Source organism: Dama dama, chromosome 5 (assembly GCF_033118175.1).
Source record: "Dama dama isolate Ldn47 chromosome 5, ASM3311817v1, whole genome shotgun sequence".
Classification (NCBI taxonomy): domain Eukaryota; kingdom Metazoa; phylum Chordata; class Mammalia; order Artiodactyla; family Cervidae; genus Dama; species Dama dama.
Genome location: NC_083685.1, coordinates 87,973,687 through 87,985,272, shown reverse-complemented (window position 1 = coordinate 87,985,272; position 11,586 = coordinate 87,973,687). Strand labels below are relative to the sequence as shown.

Sequence of the window (11,586 nt, the reverse complement as noted above, 5' to 3'; positions counted from 1 at the left end):
AAACTCAACTCTCAGTGGGCACATAGAATGTCTTTTTTTTCCTTCTATTTGATAGCTTTTTGGATGTGTGTAATATTAGTTGAAGGCACTGGAGACATTGGGGGAAAAAAACCCTTTTTTTCTTTATTGAGCTAGGGAGTTGAAGTAGCTGTTAGACCTCTATGTGACCCCCAAGAGGGATTAACTGAGTGAATGGGGCAAATATGATATTTCACTTTCTAACATCAGTTTTCTCCAACACCGGTACCTTTAGTCACAGGCTGGCTAGGATTCTGTAGGATTCTAGCCTGAAAAGTGTGTGTGTGTGTGTGTGTGTGTGTGTGTGTGTGTGTGTGTGTCCCTCCCACGTGTTGCCAGACACTTGAAAGCATTTGAATAGTGCTAATCTTTGTCAGCCACACAGTGAGCACTTTATGAGATTGTTTATTGCCCTGAATTATAATGGCTGAATGTGGAAGCTACAAAGAAAGCCAAACAGCTTTCACGAATACCCAGGCGGGTGCTCAAACACTTCTCTCAAGGGCAAGCGAGGGAGTCGGGGGTTTAGACGCCTCTTGTAGGTGGCTGGGGACTAGTCTCGGGCTCCAACGGTTAGGCACCGCCTTGTTTATTCGTGGGCAGCCGCTAGGCGGTGCCGGAGAGCCTCGCTGGTGGGCGGCCAGATCCCCGGCTCTCTTCCTCACCCTTCGGCCCGCCTCCGCGGCCCCCGCGCAGAGACTACAGCTCCCTTGGTGCTCTGGGAGTGGAGGAGGGCGGGGGCGAGGGCGGGCCTTCCGGGCGTGTGTTTCCGGCGTCGGCGGCCGCGGCCGGGGACGGTGTGAGAGCGGTAAGATGGCGGCGGCGGCGGTGGTGGAGTTCCAGAGAGCCCAGTCTCTACTCAGCACCGACCGGGAGGCCTCCATCGACATCCTCCACTCCATCGGTAAAGGTCGCCGCGCGCCCTCTCTGTCCCCGCTGGTCCAGCTAGGCCTGTGTCGGTCGGCGGCGGCGGAGCGGGGCCGGGCTAGCCGGCACCGGTGCTGCTGACTCACTGTGTGTGTGTGTGTGTGAGAGAGAGAGGGGGGCCGGGCCGGGGCCCCCGGGCCGCTAGGAGCTCCCTGGAGCCCCGGGGCCTCCATCCCCGTGGGAAGCCCCGAGGCAAGCCCGGCGTCCAGTCGCCGGCTGCTGACTCACGGTGGGCTCGGCGCGCGGAGGGAGAGTGGGCCAAGCCGGGGCCCCTTCGCTCCCCAGCCTTGTCTCCCGCTCTGGCCGGTGCGGGCTGGCCCGGGACCGCGAGCGGTGCCGGCCGGCTGGCGGGCTTTGTCACGAGCTGGTGTGAGAACCTCCAGTTGAGGGCCTGAGAAACCCGCTCTGGACAGGCATTTCCCGCCCTTGTTGTCAGTCCAGCCTGCTCGGGTGGGAGTGCGAGCGCTCGCTCTTCTCCTGGAGTTTCCTTTTCTCCGGACGCTGGAGCTGCTACTTCTGCCAGCCCACCGTGGAAAACTCCACTTTCAGGGGGCTCTTCCTGAGTGTATTTTGAGACACCGAGGGGGCACACACCTCAGGTTGGCATTTGGTTTGGGGAGGTGGCTGAGAGGTTCCTTTCTTTACCCCCCCCCCCCCCACCCCCCCCCGTGTAGGGTGTGAGAACCAGATGTTGGGGTGGGACCGCCCGGCCCGAGGAGGTGACTAATCGTCCTAGACTCTCCCGGAGAGGTTTGGAAGAGAGTTCAGAGAGTTAGTTATCAGCCGCGGAGTTCTGCGAACTCTTTGGAACTTGCCGGCTGCCCTTTGCCGGGGAAAAGGAAAGAAAAACGTCTTAGCACTGTAGTATGATTGTCTTACACATTGCATGCGAATGGGGGAACTGACGTGGGAGCCCGAGCCGGTTGCTTCCGACAGTTTTCTACTGGGATTCAGGTGTGAACAGAAATAAATTTATGATGACACAGAGGGCTTTTAATGCTTATCCATCAAGGGTTCAGATAGGGCTAGCTCTTCACTACGCAGGCAGTAGTGATGTTTTTAATGTAGCTGGAGAAGATTCAGATTGAATCAACAAGTAGTTCGAGAACGCACGTGTACGTGGGACCTCCAGGCTGTTGACTTTGCAGTTGACTCATAAGTGCGTTGAATTTTGGTTCTCCCGACTTCCATGGAGAAAGGACAGTGACAGGATCTTGATGTCTTTATCTTTAGGGCTACTAGAAAAAGGGAAGAAGTGGGGTTAAGATGCATCAGTGAATGGATGATGTTTGTAAATAAAGGCTGTATTTCAGTTTGAAGTTCTGATCTTAAGTCAGTTACAGTTTCAGAACTAGTTACCTCAATGTGTATCTTTTTTTTAATGTGTATTTTTATCCTGTGGATACACACTAGTATTTACAACTAATGTGAGAAGCATGGGTTTTATTTTTTGTGTGTAGTGCCTACTATATTGTCTTTTATAAAGTGGGAGTTATGGTTAACATTATAATCAGAGTATTTCTTGCTTGCCCACTGTATTAGAAGAGAGTTCACTGAAAGCTTCTTTGTTAGAGTAAGCTTGAGTCATGATGCTTGACAGCCTTACTTTTTCCAGACTCCATCATGGAGTATCAGAATTTTGGTTTTTGTCAAGTCATGATGCTTTGTAAGAGAAGTGATAGCTAGTGAGGATTACTAAACTTATCACTACAAGCTTGAAGAGGCTGGCCAGTGTTCAAGTGGTAGAATAGTTACTAACAGTTGGAAGTGGGACTTGTAGCACAAAGTTATTTAAATAGGTCCCAGATCCCTTAAACTAGCTTCCCTCCTAAGGACCACACTGGAGCTGTGACAGGATTGTTTTTCTTGAATGGCTTTGGAGAACTGTTTATTCCTAACACACCCATCAGTTGAGGTTCTCCACAGGCCTAAAGTTTATTGAAAGACTTGACTTTATAGTTATCAGTAACTTGGTCATTTGGTTTTAGTTTGTGGCAAGTAAATATGCAGTCAGGTATGTTTAATATTTTAACAGCGCCTGGCATGGGGCGTTCCTCCACAAGCGTAAAGAACTTGTTTTGTTGAAATTTTGCATTAGCCAGGTGACAGCAACAGAAATCGCCAGTGTATGTGGGTGAGAGAAATTCTAAGTGGTAGAATGAAAAGGCACATTTAAATTCCAAAGAGAGGAATCTGTTCTGATGAGATAGATACATGGGACATGTACTGCATGATCAATTTACTTTTTCTTGTTTAGAGTTTTTTTCTTTTAAAGCTCTCTAGCATTTGTGTTTTGCTAACTTTTTGAGTTTGTATTTGGTCTTGTGAGGGTGAAATTTCCCTTAGTCTTCGTTTTCTGTCAGAATTTTAAGAGGGTTTGCGTTTTCCTCTCCCAGTGAAGCGTGACATTCAGGAGAATGACGAGGAGGCGGTGCAGGTCAAGGAGCAGAGCATCCTGGAACTGGGGTCTCTCCTGGCCAAGACTGGACAAGCTGCAGGTAAGTGCTCCAAGTGGATTGCTTTCTCTTACCTGAGATGCTGCGTGAAGTTTCACTTTTTTTGAGGGAATATAGGACTGCATCCACACAGTTTATTGGTATTGAAGTTCCATTTTATTGCCCACTTGTTGAGCTTTAGTTTTCTATCAGGAAGTTAAGAGGCCTTTAAACTCAGTTCTTGCATGGATGATTTTTGTTCTGCAGGTGAAGGAAGAATCCTGTTTCTGTTGGGATATGGTAACCTGTGGTTTGTTTCTGCTTCAGAGTTTTACTGCATTCCCTTACATGTGGGCAGTGGCAGTCTTCACTCCTTTCATGGATCTGTTCTGATGTATTTAAGGTGGAGAGTACCTAGGCCCCTGCTTTCAAAATGACCAGGGATTTTGTATCCAAGGAAGTGATTTGCTGTCCTTTTTTCCTGATACACAATGAGTAAGACATTAAATGGAGAGAACCTTCCCAAGATTTCTCCACTGGTACCTAGAACTTTGTACCTGTTGTTGTCCAGTCTAGTTGTAATGGAACCATTGACTTTCCAGGCTCGAGGTGATACTCTGATGGGCGTGTCCTTGGACTGAGAGAGTCCTGTTGACCAGGAAGGCCTTTGACCAGTGAAGTGGCAACAGTATTCAGAGAGTAGCCTGCTTAAACTTAACATGGATGATTTTAGTTAACTTTAAAGTGAATTTAGAGCTTATCTGATTAGAATGGATTAAACATAGTTGATCTTGTGGATTACTTTCTCCCAAATTATGTTGTTATCCAAGAGGATGATAGGTATGCCTTAGCAAAACTTCTTGAAATTGAGAACAAAGATCTTTCCCAATTAAGGGTGATAACTTACTAATTATTAGACTTAATCAGTAGAAAGTTGAGTAAAGTTGTATGAAATTGGGAGGATGTATTTATATGGATCTTGTATCTTATTTAAAATATCTTTAAAAAGAAAAACTGTTTTTAAGTGCTTACTGTGAACGAGTTACTTTAAACCCAAGTGGGATTTAGCTTACTGAACCCTTGAAACGGCTTGATAAGGTAGATCCTGTTACCCGTTTATACTTGAGGAAACTGAGCAGAGAAAAGTCAGACATCTTACCTACGGGCACCCAGTTAGTATGGGAGAAACAGGGTTTGAGTCCGTGTAGTTCTACTGAGCTCATGGCCTTGAGTTATAAAGGCTGTTGCTTTCCATAGTTATTCACTTACGAGCTATCAGTGGTAGGTGGTGCTTTTTTCATTGTATGCTGACTTCTATTTAACATGTATATGGATTCCTTTTGCCTGTCAGTTAATGTTGCAAAACAGTTTTAATGATTAGTCCACATGAAATATAATTAATAAAGTAATTTTCCTGAATTAGAAAGCCAGGTGAAATTATTATTATTTTTTGGCTGTGCTGCACATTTTGTGACATCTTAGTTCCCTGACCAGGAATTGAACCTGGACCCTTGGCAGTGAGAGCACAGAGTCCTAATCACTGAATCACCAGGGAATTCCCTGAAATCATTTTTCTGTTGTTGAACCATTCAGATGTCTACTTTTTCAAGTAGAATGGATAATTAAAAACAGCATGTAGTATAGTCAGTGTTTCAGAAAACTTGTCTGAAAGTGTCACTGTTTTGCTTGAAATTACTATTTCCTGCTCTACTCCCCCCTTGTTCATTGCCCTCCCCTCCCTGTGATCCATACCTGAGAAGTTTAGAAGTGTACAGGGAAACCTACTGGACTCTTAACAGGTGAATCATAATAACTTTCAGAAATGTTTCCAGGTTACTTCTCGTTGTTTTCTAAGAAAGACTTTGAGGAGTATGTTAAGCAAGTTTGGGGCCTACATTCATTTACCTATCTTTGCTATTAGTAATTGATCAGTTTTTGGTGTTTCCTTTGAATTTGGGGTTCCCTGAGAACAGAATATCTGTCTGTTTTGTTAATTTTCAATTTTGTTTTGTTATGCATTTCATATATGGCTAGAATTGTGCTGAGTAGTCTGCTCAAATAGGTAGGGTCCCTGCTGGACAGTAGACAACTTGGGAATTAGTGAATAAGACTGTCTGATGCATGCTTGTGATTGAAAGTTGTGGTCTTCATTATCAGACGTGATGTCTTGGCTCGGGACCTGCAGATTTCATAACCTGAAACCCTTTAAAGGTGTGTGCTGAGTTCTGTGAGGTTCTGTAAAGGAAGTTCTGGTCATACATTTGCAAATAACTTCAGTAAGTAAAGAAGGAAGAAGTGAATATGATTCTATCAGAATTAAAAAAAATCATTGTGTGAAAATGCAAAGAAACAGGGAATATAACCAAGAATGAATAAGCTACAGTAATAGATTAAAATGAAAAATGAACTGAGTCTTTTGGCAACTAAGAGGTCATTTGCTTTTCTGTTAGAGCAAAAAGAATAACTTGGAAAAGATTCTGTCGTGCTAGCAAGTGCTAGAGAGAAAGGCAGATTCCTTAGCTCATGTTTTACTTCTGCCTTTTCCAGGAAGGAAAATGATTAAGAAAAAGATAGAAATAACACCAGAAAAAGAGAATTAAAGCCAAGGTAGGTGAGAGAAGAGAGAGCAAATTCTCTTTTTCAGTAAGTTCAAGTTTCTAGGCTCTGACAATTTCTGTCTTTTAATATCAAAAGAATAGATGTAGCAGATATGTTTATAGAGCCACTATGATGCTGAGAAAAATCATGAAGGATGGAGAGGTATAAGGAAAAGGAGGAGGGGCAAACATTATTTCACTTTTCATAAGATAATGAAAAGAACAAATTCTAGACACTGTAAGCTGGTAATCATCAGTAAAGTTCTGGGACAGATTATTTGATTAGGTTTTAATCAAAAAAGCAGTGGGTTTGTTAAAAAATTATTCCAAACTCACCCTAGTTCTCTTTGGTTAGCCTTATCAGATCAGATTTGCAGGACTCCGTGGACAATGGCTTGCCACCTGTTTTTGTAAATAAAGTTTTGTTGGAACATAGGCATGCCCATTTGTTTACATATTACCCATGACTGCTTTTGCACTACAGTGGCTGAATTGAGTAGCTACCACTGAGACTGTGTAACCCACAAAGTTGAAAATATTTACTATCTGGCCCTTCACAGAAAAAGTTTGCTAACCCCTGGTTAGAAGTAATGATATAAACATATCTGATGTAAGCAGTCTTTGAACATTTGGCATGGCAAATGGATCGATTGTTGACCTGGAGGGAAGTCTCTTGCATCAAGTCATAGGGATCTGTACTTGTTCTGGTCAGCATCTGGCATATGACTAAAGCCATAGCAGAAGGTGTGCTTATTTCTGTAGATGATTCAGTACAGTAGAGAACAGATTTAGGATTCAGGGTTGTTGCCAAAGCCAGCAAGACTTAAATTGTGTAGAAAGGAAAAAGTTATAAACTTAAACTGTTTATCAAAACTGAGGAACTGGTTTGCACAAAGACCTCATGGACTCAGTCTGAACAAAGAGTACTGTTAGCAAAAGCAAAACATGCTTTCTTGTGTTACATGTGGCAGTCTGATCAGGAGAACTGAGCCATAACTCTACTGGTCGGACCCTACGTGGAACATCGTTTTCAGTTCTGGGTACCACAAGTGGTACGTTTGCAAACTAGATTTTATTTGGAAGAGGGCAACTAAGGTGACAAGTAATCTAGAAACCAAGATGTTGGAGGAACAGTTGAAATAGCTAAAGCTCTTTAGCTTGGAAAAAGGGAAATTTAGGGAGACACATGCATGTGTGCTAAGTTGCTTCAGTCATGTCCGACTCTTTGCGACCCTGTGGACTGTAGCCCGCCAAGCTCCTCCGTCCATAGGATTTTTCAGGCAAGAATACTGGAGTGGGTTGCTGTGCCCAGGGAGATACAAGTGATAGTTATCTTCAGATATTTGAAGCCATGTGGAAAGAGGCTATGGACTTATGTTTCAGAAAAGAACAATTGAGTTTGACCAAGATTGGAATTATCTGCTTTCTAAACATTTCTGTCACTGGAGAGTGTTCAGAATTGTTCCAGGATAATAGAAAATGCTGTAGAAGAAGGGATGTTGCACTCGACTACTTTTAAAAAGCTATGATTATGTAATTGAAGTTTGCATAAGTGCACAAGGAATTTGAGGGACAGAAACGGGTGTAGCCTGGCATTGGCATGGAAGACTCAGTAGGACTTCAGCCGACCTGAAAGGGCCTCTAAGCTCCTCGTAGGTCAAGGTGATGGGGTGGATTCCAGGTGGCAGCGCAGCAGCGAGGCCTGGCCGCAGGCGGTGTGCAGTCAGTACAGGGCTGAGTGGAGGGACAGCATGGGGAAACCTGAGGCGGCGGGCGTCCCAGGTCAGGACCGGGGAGTGAAGGGAAAGGTGAACTGTTCCTCTCTGTATAGAGTTCCTTTTGTACCTGACACGCCCCGTGGTTTCTGTGACTGTGCTGGCAGATGAGGATTTCAAGACCCCTAATTAGCATTCTCTGGAGGGGGAGGTTTGCTTGCCCTGAATTCGAGTTCTCAGGAGGATGAGTCTACAATTTGAGGCAGTGACACTAAAGTAATTTTAACCTACATTCCAGGAGTACTTCCTTAGTTGGTCAGTTGAAATATTCTCTAATTTTCACTCTTGTTTCTAAAGATGCCCCCTTAAAATTACTGTGCCACCCTCTGTTCTCACACAAGACGGGAAGAAGCCTCTGTGGTGGTCACCCTTTTTGTCATAGTTTAAGACTCAGGTTTTGTAGATTAATGAGGAATTTTAAAAGGGTACAGTACAACTTTAAGGGACAGACACCCTAACTTTCATGTGAAAAACTGATTCAGAAGAGTGCCATGGAAATTACATTGGTAAAAGGCTAAACTGGGCATAACTTTAGGAAGGGAGGAAAAAAGGAACCTGAAATTGAAGATCTCTGTTGAGATTTCCAACTAAGACAGTCTTGGAAATTAGAAAAAAAAATTTCTTTTAACTCTATAACCTGATAAATTTGTTGGCTGTGGGGAAGTGATTTTGTTCAAGGTGGTTGAGGCATGGCATAGTTCATGTTCTAGAATACTGCTTTCTGAGAGTGTGAGTACTTTGCTCTGCTCATGAGGTAGAGAGCCTCGAGCATTTCCCAGGACCCTCACAGTAATCCAGTGGCCAAGTGGGGAATGGAATACAGATTTGGTGTAAGCTGTTAACGTTTTTGCTACTCTGTTACCTGCTGAGAGTGCTTTGAATTCCTAAGTTTCCTTTTGACTGCTCCCAGACATAAGTACTGATTTTATTATCTTGGTATGGTAATGGGTATTTTGTCCCTAATATTGATGAATACTTTTTCCTGTGACAATTGCCTTCCATAGAGCTTGGAGGACTCCTGAAGTATGTGCGACCCTTCTTGAATTCCATCAGCAAGGCTAAAGCCGCTCGTCTGGTCCGATCTCTTCTTGATCTCTTTCTTGATATGGAAGCAGCTACAGGACAGGAGGTAAGCTACTTGAATGACAAAAGAGACAAAGTTTTGTTTGGAGCGAAGTCTTGTTTCAGTGAAGGAAGTGCCTGCCTGCACTGTGGTGGTATGTGGAAGGGACGGCCGGGAGGACAGCGCAGGACTTATCATGTCAGTTTCTCTTTGTTACAGGGCATTTGATACTTTGGGTCTGTTCCATGCTTTGCTTTGTAAGTGGAGATTGTCAGTGGTCCCTGGAATCCTCATTACCTCAGGGTCACAAACTGATTCTTGTCTTTGAGGTGTTGTATTGCCACACCTTTGTAATGTTTTCTGTGTCTGGTACTCTGTGTCACAGAGCTCCTCATGAGCACTAATTAAGTCTTGTGGCATCCCTTCTTGGCGTGTCTTGTATGCATTTATGCCTTTATTGAGGAGTGAGCATCCATCTCTGTGTCTCGTGTGTACTGAAGTGACTGGCGTACCTGTCCATGTCCTCTACGTGTTCAGACTAGATCCTGAGCTGTACTGAAGAGTGCCTCTTTGGAATCACTGAGCCTCTTCCAGTTCTTTTCAAAGAATTATTGTCTGCAATTCTGGAGAAGGAGACGCTACTAAAGTTAAAACTCATTCTGTAAAAAGTGGTAGATTCAAGCAGGGTGTATGGTGGCTGCTTGAATGTGTTTGCAGGAAGAATATAGTTGTTGTCTTTTCTATATTGCTCAGCAGTCATTGAATGTGTGCTGTGTTAGGCACTGTTACAGGTACTAGGGATTCATTTGTGACAGTGTACAGTTACTGCTCTCATGAGGATTATATTTTAATGAGGAAGGCAGATAATGAACAAATATATAAAATGCCAACTGGTATAAAGGCAGGGGTAGGAATTGGTAGGTAGTTATATGTCTCATTATTTTCCATGGCCTCTGTGGGTATAAAAGATATGAAGGGGCTTAGTGGTGTATTGAATAAACAGTGGGGAACTTCAGAAACCTAGCACTTATGGATCTCACTTTGAAATCATGTCTTTTGTAAAATCTGGTTTCTTTCCTTAATGATTCTTTGAAGCCTAGTTTAAACACCATAAACTAACTTCATTATAGAAAATTCATTAGTAGAGAAGTCTTTAAGTTCATTTGTTTTTCGCAGAACTGTGTTTCATGATAGTAGATCAAAAATAGATATGTAGATGGCTGCCTTTTGAACCAAAGCATTAGAGTTATTTTTATGAATAATTTAAAAGAAAAAGTAGTGTTTCAAAGAGGTGTTAACTCTTGTGTAATCCTAACTTTAAAAAAAAAAATTGTATTTGTGCTCATGAAAAAGTGATGCCACATTTTTTGTTTGAATTAGGATGCCTTAGAATGAGCTGACCAATAAATGCTAGCTTGAAACAGACTAATAAATGTTACTTAAAACATTTTAGGCAGAAAAAATTAATTATCCAAGCTGCTTCTTTGACTCAACTCTTGGAATTTGTTTCTTCCTGTAACAGTGAGCTGGCTCAGTGGATAGAACTGCATTTGTTTGATGGTCAGTTCTCCTCCTCCTGTATCCAAATTATCCAAATCATAATTTGGTGCTCTCCTGTAACTGGTTTGTGGGGATTCCCTGGCCTTTGTCTTGTGGCTCCATGTCTGGTTAGGCCCTCCTTTTAACTGTGTGTGTACATTGCTATTCTTCATTGTACATTATTTCTTGTCAACCAGAGGCTTTTCTTCCTTATCCTAGGGTGAAAGGAAACACTGTCACATATTGTGTCTTTTGATTGTCAGTGCTAAGACCTATTGGTCTTTTTTGTTTGTTTTTATTGATTAGTAGTTTAGCTTTTTATCAAGAGCCAGAGTCTTACTCCACTTAGCAGGTCTTTCAGTAATTTTTGTGGATTACAGATTGTTTGGTTTGGAATAAATTATGAACCATCCAGATAGTTCTGTCTGCACCTCAAACTCCACATAGCAACATCAACATCCAACCATTTATTAAATTCTGTCAATGCAACTTTCTCCAATCTTTATTCTCCACCTCTTTTTGTATTGTTCTCTATGTACAACTGCCATCTAGTTTGGGTTCTAATTATTTCTTTTTTTTTTTTTTTGGGAGGTATTGTTCATGTACAACAAGTTCTAATTATTTCTTAGACTACTGCAAAAGTCTCGCACCACCACTTTGAGAGATATCCTACCCAGTAACCCTCTGAACATCTTATTCCTGTCTGTACACCCCTGACTTGAGCCTTCAATGGCTCTCTATTGCCTGCAGAATTCGTGTTTCATGTTTCTCTACAGTACAGCTTATCAGGACAGTCTGGTCTCCTGGTACTCTGAAGTGTACGTTACTGTGATCTGAACTCTTCAGTGATTCACGCTGTGTTTTGTACATGTTATATTCCTGATGGTTTTGCCTTGTATGATGGTCACTTGAACACTTGCTTTATTTTTTTTCCTGTAATGCAGTCTCATTCAGATGAAGCCCTGTATACCTTGTAGTATCACAGTGCCTTTCTCATTCCTAATTCATGGCTATTCTGTAACCATGGCTACCTCTGACCTCACCTGCCATATTATTCTTTCTTTTACTTTATTTACAGCTGTAACACTGGCTTTAAACTGTTCTAACTTTGGGGCATTTTTATACATTTAATTTTTTTTTTTTTTGGCCATGTTGTGTGGCTTGCGAGATCTTAGTTCCCTGACTAGGGATCTAACCTGTGCCCCTTGCAGTGGAAGCATGAAATCTTAACC

The 11,586-nt window shown here is 42.8% G+C and overlaps 1 protein-coding gene across 1 annotated transcript in view; it reads left to right on the top strand.

Annotated features, from left to right (window-relative positions):
- The first annotated feature begins 784 nt into the window (after window positions 1-784).
- The window catches only part of PSMD11 (proteasome 26S subunit, non-ATPase 11), a 28,204-nt gene continuing 17,402 nt past the window's right edge, over window positions 785-11,586 (top strand). The window contains exons 1-3 of the mRNA XM_061142816.1: window positions 785-922; window positions 3,342-3,443; window positions 8,757-8,881. Of these exons, the coding sequence (XP_060998799.1) occupies window positions 832-922; window positions 3,342-3,443; window positions 8,757-8,881 (318 nt within the window). The 5' untranslated portion in view covers window positions 785-831. The remainder of the gene's footprint in view (window positions 923-3,341; window positions 3,444-8,756; window positions 8,882-11,586) is intronic.